Source organism: Carassius gibelio, chromosome A10 (assembly GCF_023724105.1).
Source record: "Carassius gibelio isolate Cgi1373 ecotype wild population from Czech Republic chromosome A10, carGib1.2-hapl.c, whole genome shotgun sequence".
Classification (NCBI taxonomy): Eukaryota; Metazoa; Chordata; class Actinopteri; order Cypriniformes; family Cyprinidae; genus Carassius; species Carassius gibelio.
The window spans coordinates 4,428,680-4,455,937 of NC_068380.1; the positions used below are offsets into that span (position 1 = coordinate 4,428,680).

Here is a 27,258-nt window from a genome sequence, read left to right on the forward strand (position 1 = left end):
CGGGTCATCAGGCTGGAATGAGAAGTAGAGTTGGGTGTCATCAGCATAGCAGTGATAAGAAAAGCCATGCTTCTGAATGACAGATCCTAAAGATGTCATGTAGATGGAGAAGAGAAGTGGTCCAAGTACTGAGCCCTGAGGAACCCCAGTAGCAAGGTGGTGTGACTTAGAAACATCACCCCTCCAAGACACACTGTAGGATCTGTCAGAGAGGTAGGACTTAACCCACAGGAGAGCAGTTCCAGAGATCCCCATCTTTCTGAGGGTGGACAGGAGAATCTGGTGATTAACAGTGTCAAAAGCAGCAGACAGGTCCAGTTAGATGAGTACAGAGGATTTTGAAGCTGCTCTTGCTAGTCGTATGGCTTCAGTAACCGAGAGCAGAGCAGTCTCAGTTGAGTGGCCACTTTTGAAGCCAGATTGGTTGCTGTCCAGGAGGTTGTTCTGTCCAAGGAACTTAGAAAGCTGGTTGAACACAGCCCGCTCAAGTGTCTTTGCAATGAATGGAAGAAGGGATACCGGTCTGTAGTTTTCAAGAAGCGCTGGATTTAGAGATGGTTTCTTGAGCAGTGGGCTTACCCGAGCCTGCTTGAATGCTAAGGGAAATGTTCCAGAGTCAAGAGAGGAGTTGATAATGTGAGTAGGTGAAGGTATGACTGAAGAAGAGATCGCTTGAAGGAGGTGAGTGGGGATAGGATCAAGTGGACAAGTAGTAGGATGATTGGACAGGAGAATTTTGGAGACGTCCATCTCTGAGAGTGGGGAGAAGGAGGATAAAGAGTGTGCATCAGTCATTGTGAAGTTTTCCTCAGTCTGTGGTGTGGAGAATTGTTCTTACCTTTAAGACCCAATCTACCCGTTAGAACACACCAAGAGCTAAATTCAGATGTTTCTGAACTGTTTAAAGTAATAACATGATATATTCGCGGCAGCCAACTACCCACGAGCTCGCGATGAACACTTGAAGAGAATTTACAGCCTGTCACATTAAAACGCTGCAGCGCAACGGCACAAAACAATTAGAAGAATATATTATACACATGAAAATGAGTGTTTATATGTGCTTGTGAGATTTTCCTTGTCAGACTGAACGTCACATAGATTGATCAGCGCTGCACAACATGGTAAAGTCATTTAGATATTTTTTTAAGAGCTTCTTAAAATACAATATTACTCCAAATGTAGGGTTTTTTGAGCCGTGTATGTGTGCAAAATGCAATATTTGACATCGCGAAGGAAAAAAAAAGTCACACTGACAGCCGCGTTTCGGGGCAAGATCGGATAAATAAATAGGCTACACATTTCATTCACACTGACAAGCTAAACCAACATATGTTATTATTACCGGGTCAGATCTCATTAATAAATTATGTCTCTGGCCAAAGAACAGAGAGAAAGACGAGAGAGAAATGAGCGCTTCATCAGCATTTTTTAAGCGCTTCCAAAATAATATCACAGCGAATGCACTAATCCACCCTTTAGAACACAACAAGAGCAGAATTCAGGTGTTTTTGAGCTGTTTATGTGTGCAAAATGAAATATAATTTGACAGCGTGATACAGCTTATGAATACTGGAAGGAAAAAAAGCCACGACAGCCTTTAACTCTGCAGTCGATTAACGCACGTGTTTTGAGTCATTTTCTCATGATAACCCTGAAAATTACTTAAATTACACTTTCAGTTTTAATCGTACAGATAAGAGCAATACATCAATCGAATCTGTAAAGGGTCTACTTTTTTTTGGATACAAACATAATAACAAAACTTTGTGCACTTATAAAATAAAGATAACAAACAAGGTGTGCTGTCTGCGCTGATCTTCATTTACAAACACGTCATTAAAATGAACTGTAACTCCATGAATACTCAACGAAGAGACATGAGAGATATCTATAGAAAGCTTGACATGTCTACTTTTAAACTAAACAAGTGCTGCCGAACAAATATTCTGTGATAAAGTAATCCATATCAAAACAACGCAATGTCCTTTTTTGTCACGTCTCCCTTCATTATATCTAATGTGTATGGAAGGCCAAGAGGGTCAAATACACGTGAATTTTAATGCGTCAACAACACGTTAAATACGTGTGTTAGGTTGTGCTCTTATCTCCACTAATGTGCTCAGATACTGTAGATTCATTTCATGGAAATTTCAATCGAATTCAATTCAATGCAATGCTAGAAAATGTAAGTTGTTTGGCTGATGTATTTAAAACTGGGTTTAAATTAAGTTTATTAAACCGGCTGAACGTGTCCCTCTGTTAACTGAAAGATCAAGTTTAATGCCGTGCAACAGAAGAAAATAGGAACTGTCATCTGAATGTGTTAGAAAGTGTTACACCAACTTACTGTAATGTTTCATACTGTGCAGGTAATTATATTTACATGAGCCATTTTTATTGTTGTCAATAATATTGTCAATAATGTCATTATATTTTCAGCTGTTACTAACATCATCAGCACTGATACAACAGTCACACCAGAAACGACCACAGCTGGTAATGTAGTCTGATGTTTCCTCTGTTGAATTGTGTGTTGGCTGAATCTTTGTGCATCTGTAGAATTGAAAAGGTGTGTGAGTGTGTTTCTAACAACGAGGAATAATAGACTACAAGAAATGTATAGTTGCAGATCATTGCAGACATTTTCATGATCTTTTGTTCACAATCTGTTATTAAGTGAAATCATGTTTACACAGTTACTTAATGAGTATAATGATATACTTACTGTAATTCATTTGTCAATTCTAAATTCTTGAAAATTCATATTAGTTATCTTTATATTTTAGTATCATTATTTATTTTTTCCCACATTAAATTTCCCACACTCTGTGCACATTCAGCATGTTTCGCAGATTAAATATTTTTAATTTGCTGTTTTTATTATTATGCTGGTCAGCAAAGGCATTGTCTCCACGGAGCTCACAACGAGTGAATTTATTCTTATTTAAGACCTTATCTTACATTTACATTTACATTTAATCATTTAGCAGACACTTTTATCCAAAGCCACTTACAAATGAGAACAATAGAAGCAGTCAGGTCAACAAGAGAACAACAACAGAATACAAGTGCCATGACAAGTCTCAGTTAGTCTAGTACAGAACGCATAGCCAGGTGTATATAATTTTTTTTTTTTTTTTTTTTAATTAAATGAAAAAGACAAGAAAAGGAAAAGTACTGGTGTTAGTAGCAGGTTAAGTGCAGGCGAAAAAGATGAGTCTTTAGATGTTTCTTGAAAATGAGTAAAGACTCAGCTGTACGAATTGAGATTGGGAGGTCATTCCACCAGCTGGGCACAGTCCAGGAAAAGGTCCGTGAGAGTGATTTTGAATTTCTTTGGGATGGTACCACAAGGCGTTGTTCACTTGCAGAGCGCAAACTTCTGGAGGGCACATAGGATTTAACCAGTGAGTTTAGGTAAGTTGGTGCCGTGCCAGTGATTGTCTTGTAGGCAAGCATCAGTACCTTGAATTTGATGCGAGCAGCTACTGGTAGCCAGTGTAACCTGATGAGGAGAGGAGTAACATGAGCTTTTTTTGGCTCATTGAAGACAACCCTCAGTGCTGCATTATGGATCATTTGCAGAGGCTTGACAGTACATGTAGGAAGGCCCGCCAGGAGAGCATTACAATAGTCCAGTCTGGAGAGAACAAGAGCTTGGACAAGAAGTTGGGTTGCTTGCTCTGACAGGAAGGGTCTAATCTTCCTAATGTTGTATAAGGCAAACCTGCAGGACCGGGTCGTTGTAGCAATGTGGTCAGTGAAGTTTAATTGATGATCCATCACAACTCCTAGGTTTCTGGCTGTCCTCGAAGGAGTTATGGTTGACGAGCCCAGCTGTATAGAGAAGTTGTGATGAATCAATGGGTTAGCTGGAATCACCAGTAGTTCAGTCTTTGTAAGGTTAAGCTGAAGGTGATGGTCATTCATCCAGCTAGAAATGTGACTCAGACAGGCTGAAATGCGAGCAGCTACCGTCGGGTCATCAGGCTGGAATAAGAAGTAGAGTTGGGTGTCATCAGCATAGCAGTGATAAGAAAAGCCATGCTTCTGAATGACAGATCCTAAAGATGTCATGTAGATGGAGAAGAGAAGTGGTCCAAGTACTGAGCCCTGAGGAACCCCAGTAGCAAGGTGGTGTGACTTAGAAACATCACCCCTCCAAGACACACTGTAGGATCTGTCAGAGAGGTAGGACTTAACCCACAGGAGAGCAGTTCCAGAGATCCCCATCTTTCTGAGGGTGGACAGGAGAATCTGGTGATTAACAGTGTCAAAAGCAGCAGACAGGTCCAGTTAGATGAGTACAGAGGATTTTGAAGCTGCTCTTGCTAGTCGTATGGCTTCAGTAACCGAGAGCAGAGCAGTCTCAGTTGAGTGGCCACTTTTGAAGCCAGATTGGTTGCTGTCCAGGAGGTTGTTCTGTCCAAGGAACTTAGAAAGCTGGTTGAACACAGCCCGCTCAAGTGTCTTTGCAATGAATGGAAGAAGGGATACCGGTCTGTAGTTTTCAAGAAGCGCTGGATTTAGAGATGGTTTCTTGAGCAGTGGGCTTACCCGAGCCTGCTTGAATGCTAAGGGAAATGTTCCAGAGTCAAGAGAGGAGTTGATAATGTGAGTAGGTGAAGGTATGACTGAAGAAGAGATCGCTTGAAGGAGGTGAGTGGGGATAGGATCAAGTGGACAAGTAGTAGGATGATTGGACAGGAGAATTTTGGAGACGTCCATCTCTGAGAGTGGGGAGAAGGAGGATAAAGAGTGTGCATCAGTCATTGTGAAGTTTTCCTCAGTCTGTGGTGTGGAGAATTGTTCTTACCTTTAAGACCCAATCTACCCGTTAGAACACACCAAGAGCTAAATTCAGATGTTTCTGAACTGTTTAAAGTAATAACATGATATATTCGCGGCAGCCAACTACCCACGAGCTCGCGATGAACACTTGAAGAGAATTTACAGCCTGTCACATTAAAACGCTGCAGCGCAACGGCACAAAACAATTAGAAGAATATATTATACACATGAAAATGAGTGTTTATATGTGCTTGTGAGATTTTCCTTGTCAGACTGAACGTCACATAGATTGATCAGCGCTGCACAACATGGTAAAGTCATTTAGATATTTTTTTAAGAGCTTCTTAAAATACAATATTACTCCAAATGTAGGGTTTTTTGAGCCGTGTATGTGTGCAAAATGCAATTTTTGACATCGCGAAGGAAAAAAAAAGTCACACTGACAGCCGCGTTTCGGGGCAAGATCGGATAAATAAATAGGCTACACATTTCATTCACACTGACAAGCTAAACCAACATATGTTATTATTACCGGGTCAGATCTCATTAATAAATTATGTCTCTGGCCAAAGAACAGAGAGAAAGACGAGAGAGAAATGAGCGCTTCATCAGCATTTTTTAAGCGCTTCCAAAATAATATCACAGCGAATGCACTAATCCACCCTTTAGAACACAACAAGAGCAGAATTCAGGTGTTTTTGAGCTGTTTATGTGTGCAAAATGAAATATAATTTGACAGCGTGATACAGCTTATAAATACTGGAAGGAAAAAAAGCCACGACAGCCTTTAACTCTGCAGTCGATTAACGCACGTGTTTTGAGTCATTTTCTCATGATAACCCTGAAAATTACTTAAATTACACTTTCAGATTTAATCGTACAGATAAGAGCAATACATCAATCGAATCTGTAAAGGGTCTACTTTTTTTTGGATACAAACATAACAAAACTTTGTGCACTTATAAAATAAAGATAACAAACAAGGTGTGCTGTCTGCGCTGATCTTCATTTACAAACACGTCATTAAAATGAAGTGTAACTCCGTGAATACTCAACGAAGAGACATGAGAGAGATATCTATAGAAAGCTTGACATGTCTACTTTTAAACTAAACAAGTGCTGCCGAACAAATATTCTGTGATAAAGTAATCCATATCAAAACAACGCCATGTCCTTTTTTCACGTCTCCCTTCATTATATCTAATGTGTATGGAAGGCCAAGAGGGTCAAATACACGTGAATTTTAATGCGTCAACAACACGTTAAATACGTGTGTTAGGTTGTGCTCTTATCTCCACTAATGTGCTCAGATTCTGTAGATTCATTTCATGGAAATTTCAATCGAATTCAATTCAGTGCAATGCTAGAAAATGTAAGTTGTTTGGTTGATGTATTTAAAACTGGGTTTAAATTAAGTTTATTAAACCGGCTGAACGTATCCCTCTGTTAACTGAAAGATCAAGTTTAATGCCGTGCAACAGAAGAAAAGAGGAACTGTCATCTGAATGTGTTAGAAAGTGTTACACCAACTTACTGTAATGTTTCATACTGTGCAGGTAATTATATTTACATGAGCCATTTTTATTGTTGTCAATAATATTGTCAATAATGTCATTATATTTTCAGCTGTTACTAACATCATCAGCACTGATACAACAGTCACACCAGAAACGACCACAGCTGGTAATGTAGTCTGATGTTTCCTCTGTTGAATTGTGTGTTGGCTGAATCTTTGTGCATCTGTAGAATTGAAAAGGTGTGTGAGTGTGTTTCTAACAACGAGGAATAATAGACTACAAGAAATGTACAGTTGCAGATCATTGCAGACATTTTCATGATCATCTGTTCACAATCTGTTATTAAGTGAAATCATGTTTACAGTTACTATATGAGTATAATGATATACTTACTGTAATTCATTTGTCAATTCTAAATTCTCGAAAATTCATTCTTTATATTTTAGTATCATTATTAATTTTTTCCCACATTAAATTTCCCACACTCTGTGCACATTCAGCATGTTTTGCAGATTAAATATTTTTAATTTGCTGTTTTTATTATTATTATTATTATGTTGAAGCCAACATACTGTTATGCTATTTAAACTTCTTTTTATTATTCTTCTGCTCCTAAAATTTCTGAACGCTACTCCTCCTAGGGCTTTAAAGCCACAAGCTCCAAACTCGTCAGACACCTGCAGCATAGAGGGGTGCTTTATGCTTTATCTTTTCAGACTGATCAGACTTAAAGAATTTCAATTTCCCATAGACTTCCATTGTCTGAGAAAAATCGCGCCCCTACTGTTGCAATACCCCTGAGAGGAGGAGGAGTCTGGCTTGGTTTCACTTTTAAATTGGTTAAAAATACAAATAATAATAAAATTTCCTTCAAACTGACAAGCTAAACCAACATATCCGATTAGTACAGGGGTTAGGGTTCATTAATAATTAATTTTTTGGCAGAGAGCAGTCAGAAAGATGAGAGAAGAATCAGCTGCTGGTCAGCTAAGGCATTGTCTCCACGGAGCTCACAACGAGTGAATTTATTCTTATTTAAGACCTTATCTTCTTACCTTTAAGACCCAATCTACCCGTTAGAACACACCAAGAGCTAAATTCAGATGTTTCTGAACTGTTTAAAGTAATAACATGATATATTCGCGGCAGCCAACTACCCGCAAGCTCGCGATGTATTTCTCTGAACACTTGAAGAGAATTTACAGCCTGTCACATTAAAACCCTGCAGCGAAACCGCACAAAACAATTAGAAGAATATATTATACACATGAAAATGAGTGTTTATATGTGCTTGTGAGATTTTCTCTGTCAGACTGAACATCACATAGATTGATCAGCGCTGGTAAAAGTCATTTATATATTTTTTTAAGAGCTTCTTAAAATACAATATTACTCCAAATGTAGGGTTTTTTGAGCCGTGTATGTGTGCAAAATGCAATATTTGACATCGCGAAGGAAAAAAAAAGTCACACTGACAGCCGCGTTTCGGGGCAAGATCGGACAAATAAATAGGCTACACATTTCATTCACACTAACAAGCTAAACCAACATATGTTATTATTACCGGGTCAGATCTCATTAATAAATTATGTCTCTGGCCAAAGAACAGAGAGAAAGACGAGAGAGAAATGAGCGCTTCATCAGCATTTTTTAAGAGCTTCCAAAATAATATCACAGCGAATGCTCTAATCCACCCTTTAGAACACAACAAGAGCAGAATTCAGGTGTTTTTGAGCTGTTTATGTGTGCAAAATGAAATATAATTTGACAGCGTGATACAGCTTATGAATACCTGAAGGAAAAAAAGCCACGACAGCCTTAAACTCTGCAGTCAATTAACGCACGTGTTTTGAGTCATTTTCTCCTGATAACCCTGAAAATTACTTAAATTACACTTTCAGTTTTAATCGTACAGATAAGAGCAATATATCAATCGAATCTGTAAAGGGTCCACTTTTTTGTATAAAAACATAATAACAACAAAACTTTGTGCACTTATAAAATAAAGATAACAAACAAGGTGTGCTGTCTGCGCTGATCTTCATTTACAAACACATCATTAAAATGAACTGTAACTCCATGAATACTCAACGAAGAGACATGAGATATATATCTATAGGAAGCTTGACATGTCTACTTTTAAACTAAACAAGTGCTGCCGAACAAATATTCTGTGATAAAGTAATCCATATCAAAACAACGCAATGTCCTTTTTTCACGTCTAATGTGTATGGAAGGCCAAGAGGGTCAAATACACGTGAATTTTAATGCATCAACAACACGTTAAATACGTGTATTTCATGCGTAGACAACACGTATTTAATATTATTTATTTATCGGCGTTGCACAACATGGTAAAGTCATTTATATATATTTTAAAGAGCTTCTTAAAATACTATATTCCTCCAATATTATATCCAATATTATTTAACGCTTTAAATACGTGTTGTTTACAAGTGAAAAATCAGCGGGTATTTAACGTGTATTTCACGTGTTAAATACACGTGAAATACACCTGAAGTACACGTTAAAAATCAGTTTGAAGAGGTCGATGTGATTGGCTGCTGAGGACTTGGGTCAAACCACTTCTGTGAGCTTAGAGGGGTGTACCATTCATAGACAAGCAACCACCATTTAACATGCAGCTTATTCAGCCTTATTATTTAGTCTTTTTTCTTTTCTGTTTTGTATAGCCTATAGAAATAATATATTTAAGTTTCAGTTTTATGAAATATTTATTTATTAGGAGGTATTTAGGAGATTATGGTTTTTGCATGACTTATTTCACATTCAGCTAGACAACCCTGTCGTAGCTGTTATCATAGCCTACGCTTTTTATTAAAAAAGAAAACGGCAAGGGACCATGGAAAAACACTGTTGCAGGTGTATTTTTTTATGGTATTTTTTTTGCAGCGGGACAACTCAAGAATGTTGGGCACACAAGTACTGTGGCTCTTTTGCCCCATGGCCAAGATGGCCAAGCCAACATCAAAGTTAGTTCACTAACTTTTAATTCTAGTTGTAGTTATTATTCTTCTGCTCCTAAAATTTCTGAACGCTACTCCTCCTAGGGCTTTAAAGCCACAAGCTCCAAACTCGTCAGACACCTGCAGCATAGAGGGGTGCTTTATGCTATATCTTTTCAGACTGATCAGACTTAAAGAATTTCAATTTCCCATAGACTTCCATTGTCTGAGAAAAATCGCGCCCCTACTGTTGCAATACCTGCTGGTCAGCTAAGGCATTGTCTCCACGGAGCTCACAACGAGTGAATTTATTCTTATTTAAGACCTTATCTTCTTACCTTTAAGACCCAATATACCTGTAAGAACACACCAAGAGCTAAATTCAGATGTTTCTGAACTGTTTAAAGTAATAACATGATATATTCGCGGCAGCCAACTACCCGCGAGCTCGTGATGTATTTCTCTGAACACTTGAAGAGAATTTACAGCCTGTCACATTAAAACACTGCAGCGAAACGGCACAAAACAATTAGAAGAATATATTATACACATGGAAATGAGTGTTTATATGTGCTTGTGAGATTCTCTCTGTCAGACTGAACGTCACATAGTTTGATCAGCGCTGGTAAAAGTCATTTATATATATTTTTAAGAGCTTCTTAAAATACAATATTACTCCAAATGTGGGGTTTTTTGAGCCGTGTATGTGTGCAAAATGCAATATTTGACATCGCGAAGGAAAAAAAAAAGTCACACTGACAGCCGCGTTTCGGGGCGAGATCGGACAAATAAATAGGCTACACATTTCATTCACACTGACAAGCTAAACCAACATATGTTATTATTACCGGGTCAGATCTCATTAATAAATTATGTCTCTGGCCAAAGAACAGAGAGAAAGACGAGAGAGAAATGAGCGCTTCATCAGCATTTTTTAAGCGCTTCCAAAATAATATCACAGCGAATGCACTAATCCACCCTTTAGAACACAACAAGAGCAGAATTCAGGTGTTATTGAGCTGTTTATGTGTGCAAAATGAAATATAATTTGACAGCGTGATACAGCTTATGAATACTGGAAGGAAAAAAAGCCACGACAGCCTTTAACTCTGGAGTCGATTAACGCACGTGTTTTGAGTCATTTTCTCCTGATAACCCTGAAAATTACTTAAATTACACTTTCAGATTTAATCGTACAGATAAGAGCAATATATCAATCGAATCTGTAAAGGGTCTACTTTTTTTTGGATACAAACATAATAACAACAAAACTTTGTGCACTTATAAAATAAAGATAACAAAAAGGTGTGCTGTCTGCGCTGATCTTCATTTACAAACACATCATTAAAATGAACTGTAACTCCGTGAATACTCAACGAAGAGACATGAGAGAGATATCTATAGAAAGCTTGACATGTCTACTTTTAAACTAAACAAGTGCTGCCGAACAAATATTCTGTGATAAAGTAATGCATATCAAAACAACGCAATGTCCTTTTTCTACATCTCCCTTCATTATATCTAATGTGTATGGAAGGCCAAGAGGGTCAAATACACGTGAATTTTAATGCGACAACAACACGTTAAATACGTGTGTTAGGTTGTGCTCTTATCTCCACTAATGTGCTCAGATACTGTAGATTCATTTCATGGAAATTTCAATCGAATTCAATTCAGTGCAATGCTAGAAAATGTAAGTTGTTTGGTTGATGTATTTAAAACTGGGTTTAAATTAAGTTTATTAAACCGGCTGAACGTATCCCTCTGTTAACTGAAAGATCAAGTTTAATGCCGTGCAACAGAAGAAAAGAGGAACTGTCATCTGAATGTGTTAGAAAGTGTTACACCAACTTACTGTAATCTTTCATACTGTGCAGGTAATTATATTTACATGAGCCATTTTTATTGTTGTCAATAATATTGTCAATAATGTCATTATATTTTCAGCTGTTACTAACATCATCAGCACTGATACAACAGTCACACCAGAAACGACCACAGCTGGTAATGTAGTCTGATGTTTCCTCTGTTGAATTGTGTGTTGGCTGAATCTTTGTGCATCTGTAGAATTGAAAAGGTGTGTGTGTGTTTCTAACAACGAGGAATAATAGACTACAAGAAATGTACAGTTGCAGATCATTGCAGACATTTTCATGATCATCTGTTCACAATCTGTTATTAAGTGAAATCATGTTTACAGTTACTTAATGAGTATAATGATATACTTACTGTAATTCATTTGTCAATTCTAAATTCTTGAAAATTCATATTAGTTATCTTTATATTTTAGTATCATTATTTATTTTTTCCCACATTAAATTTCCAACACTCTGTGCACATTCAGCATGTTTCGCAGATTAAATATTTTTAATTTGCTGTTTTTATTATTATTATTATGTTGAAGCCAACATACTGTTATGCTATTTAAACTTCTTTTTATTATTCTTCTGCTCCTAAAATTTCTGAACGCTACTCCTCCTAGGGCTTTAAAGCCACAAGCCCCAAACTCGTCAGACACCTGCAGCATAGAGGGGTGCTTTATGCTTTATCTTTTCAGACTGATCAGACTTAAAGAATTTCAATTTCCCATAGACTTCCATTGTCTGAGAAAAATCGTGCCCCTACTGTTGCAATACCCCTGAGAGGAGGAGGAGTCTGGCTTGGTTTCACTTTTAAATTGGTTAAAAATACAAATAATAATACAATTTCCTTCAAACTGACAAGCTAAACCAACATATCTGATTAGTACAGGGGTTAGGGTTCATTAATAATTTATTTTTTGGCAGAGAGCAGTCAGGAAGATGAGAGAAGAATCAGCTGCTGGTCAGCTAAGGCATTGTCTCCACGGAGCTCACAACGAGTGAATTTATTCTTATTTAAGACCTTATCTTCTTACCTTTAAGACCCAATCTACCCGTTAGAACACACCAAGAGCTAAATTCCGATGTTTCTGAACTGTTTAAAGTAATAACATGATATATTCGCGGCAGCCAACTACCCTCGAGCTCGCGATGTATTTCTCTGAACACTTGAAGAGAATTTACAGCCTGTCACATTAAAACCCTGCAGCGAAACGGCACAAAACAATTAGAAGAATATATTATACACATGAAAATGAGTGTTTATATGTGCTTGTGAGATTTTCTCTATCAGACTGAACGTCACATAGATTGATCAGCGCTGCACAACATAGAACACAGCTTCTTAAAATACAATATTACTCCAAATGTAGGGTTTTTTGAGCCGTGTATGTGTGCAAAATGCAATATTTGACATCGCGAAGGAAAAAAAAAGTCACACTGACAGCCGCGTTTCGGGGCAAGATCGGATAAATAAATAGGCTACACATTTCATTCACACTGACAAGCTTAACCAACATATGTTATTACTGCCGGGTCAGATCTCATTAATAAATTATGTCTCTGGCCAAAGAACAGAGAGAAAAACGAGAGAGAAATGAGCTCTTCATCAGCATTTTTTAAGAGCTTCCAAAATAATATCACAGCGAATTGCACTAATCCACCCTTTAGAACACAACAAGAGCAGAATTCAGGTGTTTTTGAGCTGTTTATGTGTGCAAAATGAAATATAATTTGACAGCGTGATACAGCTTATGAATACTGGAAGGAAAAAAAGCCACGACAGCCTTTAACTCTGGAGTCGATTAACGCACGTGTTTTGAGTCATTTTCTCCTGATAACCCTGAAAATTACTTAAATTACACTTTCAGATTTAATCGTACAGATAAGAGCAATATATCAATCGAATCTGTAAAGGGTCTACTTTTTTTGGATACAAACATAATAACAAAACTTTGTGCACTTATAAAATAAAGATAACAAACAAGGTGTGCTGTCTGCGCTGATCTTCATTTACAAACACGTCATTAAAATGATGTGTAACTCCGTGAATACTCAACGAAGAGACATGAGAGAGATATCTATAGAAAGCTTGACATGTCTACTTTTAAACCAAACAAGTACTGCCGAACAAATATTCTGTGATAAAGTAATCCATATCAAAACAACGCAATGTCCTTTTTTCACGTCCTTCATTATATCTAATGTGTATGGAAGGCCAAGAGGGTCAAATACACGTGAATTTTAATGCGTCAACAACACGTTAAATACGTGTGTTAGGTTGTGCTCTTATCTCCACTAATGTGCTCAGATACTGTAGATTCATTTCATGGAAATTTCAATCGAATTCAATTCAGTGCAATGCTAGAAAATGTAAGTTGTTTGGTTGATGTATTTAAAACTGGGTTTAAATTAAGTTTATTAAACCGGCTGAACGTATCCCTCTGTTAACTGAAAGATCAAGTTTAATGCCGTGCAACAGAAGAAAAGAGGAACTGTCATCTGAATGTGTTAGAAAGTGTTACACCAACTTACTGTAATGTTTCATACTGTGCAGGTAATTATATTTACATGAGCCATTTTTATTGTTGTCAATAATGTCATTATATTTTCAGCTGTTACTAACATCATCAGCACTGATACAACAGTCACACCAGAAACGACCACAGCTGGTAATGTAGTCTGATGTTTCCTCTGTTGAATTGTGTGTTGGCTGAATCTTTGTGCATCTGTAGAATTGAAAAGGTGTGTGAGTGTGTTTCTAACAACGAGGAATAATAGACTACAAGAAATGTACAGTTGCAGATCATTGCAGACATTTTCATGATCATCTGTTCACAATCTGTTATTAAGTGAAATCATGTTTACACAGTTACTTAATGAGTATAATGATATACTTACTGTAATTCATTTGTCAATTCTAAAATCTTGAAAATTCATATTAGGTATCTTTATATTTTAGTATCATTTTTATTTATTTTTTCCCTCATTAAATTTCCCACACTCTGTGCACATTCAGCATTTTGATCATTGCTTTTTTTAATGTTTCACAGAACACGTTTTTAATTTGCTGTTTTTTATTATTATTATTATTATTGTTGTTGTTGTTGTCATTGCAGTTATAAATATAACACTGCAGGAAGGATGCACCGTAAGTTTCAGAGTTAGACTCACAACTTCTTTCAATCATAGTCCAAATATATGATAAGAGATAAGAAAATAAGATGTGCATTGTGGATTTTTTGTAATATGAATGTTGACTTTCTATTTATTCTATATTTATTTGTGCTCAAACTAACTTTTGTTTGCTATTAATAAATCATCAAATTCTGCCTTCAACATTGTGAGTCAGACCTCTGGAGGATGTCTTAAAAATCTCTTTGAGAAGATAGAGAACATTACAGCTACAGTGCTTCCTTTGAATGTAAGTCTTCAAGAGAAAAATCATACAATTATCAAATATTTGTCAATGACATACTGTAGATGGTACAGTCACAGTGCCGTCTTATTGGCTCTCCTGACTTTTATTTGTACGGTAACTGTATTCTCTGATTGATAAAATAGCTTGTGACAAACATTTTGACTATGGCCTTCAACGCTTCAGAGAAGATTTTAGAGACAACAACCTCAGCAAGCCCAACTGAACTAGCCTCGTATGGAAACAGTATGTTAAAAACCAGTGAGAAACTAATTTCTACTTTAGTGAAGCCGACAGACACAAATGACAGTGTCAAGTTTAATCTTCCCACTGTAGGTAAGTGGAGAAACTTATTATTGATGATGAAACACTGATGTCAATGACTTTATATAGTTTCGAGAGCAGCAGTGAATCAGACAACAACAATGATAAATGCAGATACATTACGACATGATTGTGTATATTAGGCATTTCATTAAAAGAAAGAATAAAATGCTGCCTCTATCTTTTGTTGTTTATGTCAAAGGTCAGTATTTTTGGTGTAAATTCATCCATAATTCAGTAAAAGCTTATCAAATAAGAAAGATAAGCAGTTTTGCATGGATTCACTTAGAGTGAGAAGTTCATGTTTTGTGGATGTGTTTTGAGTATATTTGCTGCTTTGAGCATAAAAGAGCTGACCTTTGACCTCCAGATGACCTACATAATTAGTTAAGAGTACTTACATTTAAATAAAAATGGACCCGAATGGTTTAAACTACATCAGAGATGGAAAAATCCAATCATAGTGAATGTGTTTTGTCTTTTATGCAAATTTAAAGACTGAATTGCACTTTCATTGAAAAAAAAAAGACAAATACTATAAATAAATGACTGTTTGTGTTTAATCAGAGGGACAAGTCTTCATGGTTGGGCCACAGGTCACTTTAGATAAAATCCCTCGACTTGACACGACAAATTCATCTGTGGACATTGATCTCATTGGGATCGCCAAGAACAACTATGAAACAAGTGGGTGAAATGATTCAGAGTGGTTAAAAAATAAAAAAAGAGACACTGCACCATCACCACTAAACCACATTTAATTACTTCTTAGATTTTTTTAACAGTATTACATTTCTGTTTCTGTCACATAGGATCAGCTGCTGTGGCGTTCATGAGCTACAACACGATGGAGAACCTACTGAAGCCAGACTTCTTCAACACATCGAATAAGACGGTTAAAACCATGATGTCCACTGTGATCTCAGCTACTCTTCCCAAAACCAGCAACACTAAACTGACCGAGCCAGTCAACTTCATGCTCAAACACATCAGAGTGAGAGACTCATCTAAATGTCAAGAGCTGGGTTTGATTTTTCTCCTCGTTTCTCTTTTTCCTTTCTTTACTTAGACTCTTAGCTGTTCACGATCACAACAACGCACCTGTTCTTTATTTACCTTGATTCTCTCTGCTATTTTATTCTGTGGTTCTCTCAGCTTCTTCGCCAGATTATTGTCTGTATTCTATCTCTATGATCTTTACTACCAGTGTTAGGCAGTAACAAGTTACTAGTTACTGTAAGAATATACGGACCACAAAACTAGTCATAAGGGTTAATTTTTCCATCATCTGAAAGCTGAATAAATAATATTTTCATTGATGTATAATTTGTTAGAATTGGATATTTGGCTGAGATACAACTATTTGAAAATCTGGAATCTGAGGATGCAAAAGATTCTAAACATTGCGATAATCATCTTAAAAGTTGTTCAGATGAATTCTTATTAGCAATGCATATTACTGATCAAAAATTAAGTTTTGATATATTTACGGTAGGACATTTACTAAATATCTTCATGGAACATGATCTTTACTTAATATCCTAATGATTTTTGGCATAAAAGATAAATCAATAATTTTGACCTGAACAATGTTTTTTGGCTATTGTTAAAAATTGTAATGATAAGGAAGGGGCGAGGAAGCAAATGCAAGTGACTGTAATGAGAAGAATAAACAGATGAATAGAGGACAACCAGCAGGAACAACAGGATGGAGAGGGATGAAGTAACAGGTGGCCAGGAAGTTGAGGTGGGATGGGACAGCAGGAGAGCATGAGACGCCCACATGAAACAGTGCAGATGAGTGCAGATGAGAGGCGCACATAACTCCACCCACATAGTGATCAACAGAGACAACGGTTCTACCAACCGTGACAGTACCCTCCCCCCTAGGAACGCAAATTGGGAACCCCTGTCAGAGACCACGTTCATCGGGAGACCATGTAACCGAAAGACGTAATCAATTACAGTAACCGCTGACTCCTTGGCTGAAGGTAATTTGGGCAAGCGGGTGGGCCCAAAAAAAAAAACTTACTCCTGGATGACAAGCGACATTGGAGCAATGACCCCACCGAAAAACATCGGGCTATAACCCCTCTGGAACGAACAACCGATTCAGTGGGCACCCGGGCGGAGGCGTTACCCCTTCTAAGGCCATCTTGACCTTCGACTCGACCTCCTGAGTGTGGAGATAACTACTTTCTTGGGTAAAACACACTCGGGAGTCGCCGGGCATTCGGATGGATCAAAAATGCGAAATAAAGAATCGGGTTTGATGTTCTTGAAACCCAGGCGGTACGACAGAGAAAAATCAAAACGTCCGAAAAAAAAGTGCCCACCGAGCCTGAAAAATGTTTGCAGTTGCAATAATATTTTTTATAACTGCTCGCACTTGCTTGGAATAAACAGACTTATATCAATCAATCACCTTTATTTATATAGTGCTTTAAACAAAATACATTGCATCAAAGCACTGAACAACATTCATTTGGAAAACAGTGTGTCAATAATGCAAAATGATAGTTAAAGGCAGTTCATCATTGAATTCAGTTATGTCATCTCTGTTCAGTTGAAATAGTGTCTGTTTTTATTTGCAATCAAGTCAATGATATCGCTGTAGATGAAGTGACCCCAACTAAGCAAGCCAGAGGCGACAGCGGCAAGGAACCGAAACTCCATCGGTGACAGAATGGAGAAAAAAACCTTGGGAGAAACCAGGCTCAGTTGGGGGGCCAGTTCTAATCTGACCAGACGAAACCAGTAGTTCAATTCCAGACTGCAGCAAAGTCAGATTGTGCAGAAGAATCATCTGTTTCCTGTGGTCTTGTCCTGGTGCTCCTCTGAGACAAGGTCTTTACAGGGGATCTGTATCTGGGGCTCTAGTTGTCCTGGTCTCCGCTGTCTTCCAGGGCAGTAGAGGTCCTTTCTAGGTGCTGATCCACCATCTGGTCTGGATACGTACTGGATCCGGGTGACTGCAGTGACCCTCTGATCTGGATACAGACTGGATCTGGTGGCTACGGTGACCTCGGAACAAGAGAGAAACAGACAAATATTAGCGTAGATGCCATTCTTCTAATGATGTAGAAAGTACGGTGTTATGTGAAGTGTTTCCGGTTCACCTAATTAATGCAGCCTAAAAATCCTTTAACGGATTTGGATATTAAAAGCATATTAGTATGTTATGTGTATGCCAGGTTAAAGAGATGGGTCTTTAATCTAGATTTAAACTGCAAGAGTGTGTCTGCCTCCCAAACAATGTTAGGTAGGTTATTCCAGAGTTTAGGCACCAAATAGGAAAAGGATCTGCCGCCCGCAGTTGATTTTGATATTCTAGGTATTATCAAATTGCCTGAGTTTTGAGAACGTAGCGGACGTAGAGGAGTATAATGTAAAAGGAGCTCATTCAAATACTGAGGTGCTAAACCATTCAGGGCTTTATAAGTAATAAGCAATATTTTAAAATCTATACGATGTTTGATAGGGAGCCAGTGCAGTGTGGACAGGACCGGGCTAATATGGTCATACTTCCTGGTTCTAGTAAGAACTCTTGCTGCTGCATTTTGGACTAGCTGTAGTTTGTTTACCAAGCATGCAGAACAACCACCCAATAAAGCATTACAATAGTCTAACCTTGAAGTCATAAATGCATGGATTAACATTTCTGCATTTGACATTGAGAGCATAGGCCGTAATTTAGATATATTTTTGAGATGGAAAAATGCAGTTTTACAAGTGCTAGAAACTTGGCTTTCTAAGGAAAGATTGCGATCAAGTAGCACACCTAGGTTCCTAACTGATGACGAAGAATTGACAGAGCAACCATCAAGTCTTAGACAGTGTTCTAGGTTATTACAAGCAGAGTTTTTAGGCCCTATGATTAACACCTCTGTTTTTTCTGAATTTAGCAGTTTTTAATATCGACTATGCATTCCATTAGTTTTTCAAATTGGTGTGTTTCACCGGGCTGCGAGGAAATATAGAGCTGCGTATCATCAGCATAACAGTGAAAGCTAACACCATGTTTCCTGATGATATCTCCCAAGGGTAACATATAAAGCGTGAAGAGTAGCGGCCCTAGTACTGAGCCTTGAGGTACTCCATACTGCACTTGTGATCGATATGATACATCTTCATTCACTGCTACGAACTGATGGCGGTCATATAAGTACGATTTAAACCATGCTAATGCACTTCCACTGATGCCAACAAAGTGTTCAAGTCTATGCAAAAGAATGTTGTGGTCAATTGTGTCAAACACAGCACTAAGATCCAATAAAACTAATAGAGAGATACACGCATGATCAGATGATAAGAGCAGATCATTTGTAACTCTAAGGAGAGCAGTTTCAGTACTATGATACGGTCTAAATCCTGACTGGAAATCCTCACATATACCATTTTTCTCTAAGAATATGTGAACCTCTAGTGTTCATTCATGCGCTCAGATATGAACTCTTTATGAACTTTATGAACTCAGATAGTGCTTGCAACGAGCTATCACACAACATTTACAAAAGGGTTTTATGAATCTGTAATAATTCATACGAATGACAGGCAAATTTTATGCAAATTTTGGTCAAGTTGTTGTTTTCATTGAGCTATTCACTATCATCATGTTGTTTCTAAGCTGACAAGCAGTACATTGTGCTTCATTCATTACATCAGCTTTCTGCTCTGGTAATGAGAGCAGATATGATGTTCATGTAACGATACAAACACTTCCTAATCATCGGGAAGAAGGAGGCGGGAACCGGCGCACAATCAAAAACATAATTTTAATATTCAAAGTAAACACAAAACGGCGCACCAGCCCCTCACGGACGACTGGTGCGCATAAATGAAAACCAAAACATAAACTAATGTCCCAGGCCTGGTCCTCTCTCGTCCTTCACGGTCGTCACTCCAGTTTTATATCCTTCCATCTCCTACGTGGGACTCGATACTAGCGGTGGGGCTCAGGTGTAGCTCATCTCCAATCACTACACCTGGCCTCACTCCTCGCTCCCACGCCTCTCGGCCCCGCCCCACTCGCCACATACCCCCATCGCCCCTCGCAGGCCGGGGGGTACTCCCGAGACTGCGCTCTACTCCCCCCCCCCCCCTTCCCTCCGGGGGAGACCTGCGGGAACCTGGGGGTAGGACAGACGAGGCGAGAGAAAAGGAGATGGAAGGAGGAGCGACAGGGACGAGAGAGGGGAGAGAGGAAAAAAAAAAAAAAAATCCGGTTCCCAGACGCCCTGCTGCTCGGCCCTCCACCGGCTGGGTGATCTCCTCCGCGGTGCCCGGCGGTGGCACTGGACGGCCCTCGGCGGACGGCACGACACTCCTCCGCCGCCCGGTGGACGGCGACGGCTCCTCCGATTTTGGGCAGCGGCAGGAGTCCCCCGTTCCCTGCCCCTCCGGATTCCGTCACGGAGGCGGCAGGCTCCGGCCCCCTGGCGAACGGCGCCGACTCCTCCGCTCCCTCACGGACGGCAGCCGCCCCTCCTTGTCGTGGGCGGTCGGCAGCGAGCTCGCCCGTCCCCGGCAACTCGCTCCAGCCCACCGCCTCGAGCGTCCATGGCGGCACATACCTCGCCTGCTCGAGGGCACCGCGGATTCACCACAGCGGCGAGGGATCTTCAGCAGCGCGTCCCTCCTTCTCCCGGGTTTCGGCACCACTGTAACGATACAAACACTTCCTAATCATCGGGAAGAAGGAGGCGGGAACCGGCGCACAATCAAAAACATAATTTTAATATTCAAAGTAAACACAAAACGGCGCACCAGCCCCTCACGGACGACTGGTGCGCATAAATGAAAACCAAAACATAAACTAATGTCCCAGGCCTGGTCCTCTCTCGTCCTTCACGGTCGTCACTCCAGTTTTATATCCTTCCATCTCCTACGTGGGACTCGATACTAGCGGTGGGGCTCAGGTGTAGCTCATCTCCAATCACTACACCTGGCCTCACTCCTCGCTCCCACGCCTCTCGGCCCCGCCCCACTCGCCACAGTTCATAACACAGCAAGTGTTCTTCATTCTAATGTTTGTTATTGTATAATTGGAATTTTATCTTCTACGTCCACTATTTCCTAGTCTCTACTTTAGTGTCAATATCTACAAATCACAGAATGCACAGCGTTGCCAACATCACGTTCCCATTGTGATGATTATGACTACTGATGTGGTGACATAAATACAAAGTAATCGGTTTAACACGTTTACATGTTAGGATTTTAATTTAGTTCGGTTTATAGAAGGTTATCCCACCCCTCTCAAACTGATTACCATTTCGGTTTGGGCAATTTTATTCCTACTGAGGTGTTTATATGGAGCATTTTAATTCAGATTGGACTGTCATTCTAAGTTTCCGAAGGGTGTATGCTTCCCCTGCTGGACTACCACCCTCCATTATGCGATTTACAGCATTAATGTATATTACATGCTCCTCGTGCCACCGCAAGGAGTCGTATGCTTCCACCTTTACAATCACACATTTGCTTTATGGGGGGCTACAATGGTGTTTCATGGATTCCAAGTTGTTCCAAGTGTTAAAGAGCAGTGTTGTGCTAGTTACTAAGAAATAGTAACTAGTTACAGTTACTAGTAACTTAATTCCAGAGGTGTAGTGGTAAAAAAAGAGGTGGGTAAACTATAAATTCTGGGTGACCACATCGTGGTCAGGGTAAGGTGGGCCACTGCTTACCGGTCTATGTGTATCCTGATGACATCGCTATAGGCTGTCATTTGATATTACTACCAAGGGTATCACTGGTTGTTCCCTCATATAGGTCACACAATCACTATTCAATTCATACATTAATCTAAGTTCTTATTAAAGAGACTCAAGAAGGAATAATAAGGTTGAAATCTATGAAGTTTACTAAATGACAAAACAGAGAGAACTATTTTTTTTAAAGAGGAATAGAGAGGGAGGCTTATATCCAGGGGTTCCAATGCATTGCACTTGTACATAATGATTAGGGATTTTGGATTATTTTCATAGTCGATTAATCTGTTGAATATTTTCTCAATTAATCGGTTAGTTGTTTGGTCTATAATACAGTATGTCAGAAAAATGTGGATCAGCGTTTCCCCAAAAGCCCAGGAATGGTCCTCAAATGTCTCGTTTAGTCCACAACTCAGTTGAGATATTCAGATATTCAGTTGACTGTCACAGAGGAGAGAAGACACTAGAACATATTCACATTTAACAAGCTGGAATCAAAGATTTTTTTTACTTTTGTCTTTCATATATTTTATCAGTGACACAGACTGCAATGACACAGACAGCTTCATTGCAGAATGACATCCTTTTGGTCACGTGGTTCACGTGAGATGATTGACAGCTTTACAAACTAATGATATTGCACTGATGTCATAGCTTGACGCGAATCAATAAGAGGAGGGTAATCACTAGCTTTGTTAGCTGTTTTAGTTCTTCAGATCGCATAAATCAGTGTAAAATGAATAGAAATGTTATTCTGTATGACGAAATATTTTACAAACATGTCATAAAATTATCTCTTCAAATGTGCGTATCATTGGACTATAGGCCTGGCGGATCGTGGATATTGTATGTATACGAACACAAATAAACCGGAGATGAGATGAATGGCTGCTGTATGAGTGATTATTTCTATTCAAAAAAACGAACGTTATTATTACTCTGTTGCGTGTCGTTCATTTTGAATGAATCTTTAATAAGACTCAGGACTACCGAGTTGTCTCAGAGAGTGATTCGTTCATTTTGTGTTGACTGCACATGCGCATTACACAACATATGGGTTCTGAATCGACAGGAGAGGTCTGAGTCTTTTATTGTTCCTGTCAGTCCCGAGACAGGAAGAGAAAAGATTAGTTAATTTTGCTGAACGAGACTCAAAGATCCGAGTCAGTAAAATGATCCGAACTTCCCACTACTACTACCAACACCGCAAGCAATTGGTCATCTTTAACAACAAACAACCTATGAAACTAATAATGAACAATATGAAATAAAACAACATAAGCTTAATTTAAAATTTAGGCTATTTAGAGGTGGATAAACTCAATTTAGAGGTGGGTAAACGCTATTTCCGAATTTTGGGAGGTGCGTAAACGGCGTTTACGTGCGTTTAGCCTCCACTAGATCCCTGCTTAATTCAAAAAGTAACTCAATTACTTTGTTGATTACTTGAACCAAAAAGTAATGCATTACTGTTAAAAGTAACTTTTTAGTTATTTTTTTAAAGAATTTTCTTTAATGTTCCCATTAATTCGCTTTTATGCGTTATGGTCTATACAAACACAAAGTAAACCAGAAAGTAATTTGTAATTTGATTAAGTCAGACCAGCACAAACTGAATAGTGTATATCACAAGGATTTCTGAAATAAATAACAAAACACCTGAATAATATATTCAGAATCAAAAACTAAAGTGGCTTCTTCATCATAAAAGCTTTTGTGTTGAGCCCTTAAAAAATTTCCTTTCACAGCTTAAGCATGAAAACTATCAACAATGCACAACATAACACAAAACATTTTGAAATAAAAAAAAATGAAAACAATCTGAACTATTCAGAATCAATTTCGAGAAACATGCATTATATATATATATATATATATATATATATATATATATATATATATATATATATATATATATATATAGTAGAGACAGGCTGCATGTTTTCAACAATGTTTCACGTGTATGAGAAAAACATACAGAGAATCACTTAAGACACTTTGCTGTAGACCCATTCCACATAATAATATTCATTAAAACTGTATGTTAACACATAGGAGCTTGCTGCATGGATCCGTGAGTAGGCTACAGTTTACAAATCCATGGGAAAGGATTGCAAAAATGTGCACGCAGATTATGAATTTGTGGGTACAGTTTCAAAAACCGAGGGTACGGTTTGCAAAATCTGAGCGCACGGATTGTAAATTCGTGGGCTAGGATAGGACATTCGAACCAGAAAGACACAGCTTACATTTGACTAAAAGGTTTTTGTCTTTATGCTCAACTAAAGTGAAATAATGAGCATATTTCCACTTTGAGAAACTCGTGTTGCTCTCGCCTTGACTCGCCATGACTGCCGCAAATACTTGAATAAATGGAAACACGCCCACAGTGCGTCTTCGTGTTTACAGTGGTTGGCATCCACCAATCCCACAATGCGTTGCTGCAAACAGGTTAGGCTGCACTCCAGTCAAAATTAATTTTTTTTTTTAAAAGTAACGGACAATGCACAATATGGTAACGGTAAAGAAGTTAATTTATTTAAAAAGTAATGTGTTGCAGTATTAGTTACTGTCAAAAGTAACTGCATTACAGTAACGCGTTACTAATAACGTTACTGCCCAACACTGGACAATCTGATTCAAATGATTCGCGATCCCGCTCCGAACTCCCGAACTGACTCAAATGATTCACCACTCCGAACTCTCGAACTGATTCAAGTGATCCGCGAAGCCGCTCTGAACTCTCTAACTGATTCAAATGATTCGCGATCCCGCTCCGAACTCCCGAACTGATTCAAATGATTCGCCGCTCCGAACTCCCGAACTGACTCAAATGATTCGCCGCTCCGAACTCCCGAACTGACTCAAATGATTCGCCGCTCCGAACTCTCGAACTGATTCAAATGATCCGCGAAACCGCTCTGAACTCTCGAACTGATTCAAATGATTCGCAAACCCGCTCCGAACTCCCGAACTGACTCAAATGATTCGCCGCTCCGAACTCCCGAACTGACTCAAATGATTCGCCGCTCCGAACTCCCGAACTGATTCAAATGATTCGCGATCCCGCTCCCGCTCCCATCTCTCGAACTGAATCAAATGATTCGCGTTTACTGAAATTAATATATTCAGAATCAAAAACTAAAGTGGCTTATATTATATATATATATATATATATATATATATATATATATAAACATAAACATATACTTGGGGGACTCACTCGAGGCATTTTTCTGTCGTCTCGGACTTGTCTCGGACTTGGCCATTGGACTCACCAAATCTTCTAGTTTGTCCTTATTTCCAAATGACTCTGTGGCCTGCGCTCACGCTCCAGTGGCATCTGCTGTTGCTGGGCAACCATGACCCGCTCTCCATGAAGACGCAAAAGTTTAGACAAAAAATAAATGTATTTCCAGCGCTAAACATCCCTTGCAGTAGCTCTACTAATAGATTCATAAAAAAATGGCTATCCATGTACAGCTATGATAATCTGTTTCTCCATCTTAGCCTTCAGTATTGTTCCTGGAAAGGATGTGCATGACCAGCAGTGAACTTACTGCGAGCTGAAAAGTTTAACGTTAGAGGTTTCTAATTTAATTTTCTAACGTTACCTGTTAGATTGTGTTTTATTTACATCTACACCTAGATAGCCTTAACGTACCATTTACAATAATGAAATGCTAATTATTATTGTACAGTATAGGGGTTGCAAGACTACTGATTTCTAGTCGATTTTTTTAAATAAAAAATGCTTGAGTTACTCGACTACTCGTGGTTCAAGCTATTGTAAATGAAAACACATTAAATAGTTGTTGTTTTTTTATCAATAAACGCTTATTAATGTATAGCCTTATGCAACAATTACATATGTAAATTTTTTAAACTTTATAATTATGACATTACATATTTAGATTTTCATGTAACAGCCAGTATTTGTATCTGTAACAATCACATCATTTTTCGTATCTGCATTCGGATACAACGTCGTACAGTTACTTGATAAGACCGTTATTACTTTTTATATTTTTTCCGTAGTTATCACTGAAAAAGTAAATCGTGTTAAACTAAATAATTATTAATATCTAAAATAATATTTATCATGCAAGCAGAGAGATGTCATGACAAACATTTAGTGATCATTTGAACATGACTGAATCCATTCAATGCGCACATTTTCATTACAAAGAACACTTTAAGCGTGTCTTAATGTTAATGAACTTCACTAAACAGATGTGTGTGTGCCGCGCATACCAGCAAAAGGTGAAGATGCAAACATGTAGGACAAGTAGACAATGTATCCGTATCTAAGCTGATTAGCCTACTTTTGAAAGAGAACTGATTTTGTTTTTGAGAAACTGATGCGCAACGCTGCTGTTTGATTGTTGAGCGCGCTGTGCTTATTCCATTCATTCATATCATATCATACCCTGAGGTTTAAATCATTTCCTTTTAAATATATACAAATAATATAACGTGTATGATGTATTATTATTAGGGATGGGTACCGAAAGCTGGTATTAAAATGGCCCCGCGGCTAAATTATGAAAGACTGTAGTATCAGTAAGATCTGACGTATCGGTTCTGCTTTCGGTACTGGAGGGGAAAAAATTCATGTACTATGTATTTTTGCTTAATAATGTTATCGTGCACATTTTCTCACCAAACATTTCTAATGTGCGATCATATTAAGACGTTTGTCTGTGAGATCTGCCAGATCTCTCATGTGTACCGCAGAGGCTGTCTGTAAGTCACACACACACACACACACACCACAATGAGCGCTGCGCACGCACAGACATAACAGTATGAAAACTCCCGCTTGATAATAAAGAGTGACGATGGCGAAGATATTTGCTTAATAATGTTAGTGTGCACATTTTATCTTACCAAACATTTCTTATTTGCGATATTATTAAGACATTTGTATGTGAAATCTGCGAGAACTCTCATGCGCACCGCAGAGGCTGTCTGTCAGTCACACACACACAGAACGAGCGCGGTGCACACACACGCATATCGCTTCTTTTGCGCGCTCAAGTTAGTTATTTCAAATGTAGGAGCGCAGTATGCGCGCTCATAATGGAAGCGACGCAACGAGCTCGTTTTTTCCAGGCGCGTCCGCTCCGCATCGAGTTAAAAACCTCTCAACTTTTCAGAATGCAGCAAGCGCACCGCAGGTCATGTGACTTTCTCACCTTTTCCGTAACAATGTTGAAAGCTCAGCCAAGATGAAGGAACAGCTGATAGCTGTATGTGGATTTTTTTATTAATTTAATAGCAGTGCTGCTGCAAGCAGGTTTTAGTGCTGCAAATCCATTTATCCATCGCTGAAATTTCTGCGTCTTCATGGAGAGAGCAGGTCATGGTTGCTTAGCAACGGCAGACTCCTCAGGAATTTGTAAGAAATGATGCAATACACAGAAAGTCACAATATAGCATGCACTGGAACAAAATAAATACTTTTTGTCACTGTAGCGGGACAAAAGTAACAATTGTTACTCTCGTCCTGAAATGAACTCCTGACATTTAATATAGAAAAAAATCTGAAAATGCAAATTTTAGGATGTGTTAAAGCACTAAATAACTTGTAGATTGATTATTACCGTGACACATGTACTCAAAAACAGTTTTACAGACCTTACTTTGGAAAACCATGAGGAAATC

General features: G+C 38.5%; 1 protein-coding gene across 23 annotated transcripts in view; it reads left to right on the top strand.

The window, feature by feature from the left end:
- Nucleotides 1-27,258, top strand: part of LOC128020887 (adhesion G protein-coupled receptor E3) — a 60,302-nt gene that overhangs the window by 23,756 nt on the left and 9,288 nt on the right. For 3 of the 23 annotated variants that reach the window (XM_052607661.1, XM_052607654.1, XM_052607659.1), the window contains 9 exons: nt 2,443-2,499; nt 6,421-6,477; nt 11,225-11,281; nt 13,752-13,808; nt 14,256-14,287; nt 14,489-14,560; nt 14,701-14,890; nt 15,446-15,565; nt 15,691-15,872. In XM_052607661.1, the coding sequence (XP_052463621.1) occupies nt 2,443-2,499; nt 6,421-6,477; nt 11,225-11,281; nt 13,752-13,808; nt 14,256-14,287; nt 14,489-14,560; nt 14,701-14,890; nt 15,446-15,565; nt 15,691-15,872 (824 nt within the window). The remainder of the gene's footprint in view (nt 1-2,442; nt 2,500-6,420; nt 6,478-11,224; nt 11,282-13,751; nt 13,809-14,255; nt 14,288-14,488; nt 14,561-14,700; nt 14,891-15,445; nt 15,566-15,690; nt 15,873-27,258) is intronic. The other 20 variants (XM_052607658.1, XM_052607668.1, XM_052607655.1 and 17 more) reach the window with 15 other exon arrangements.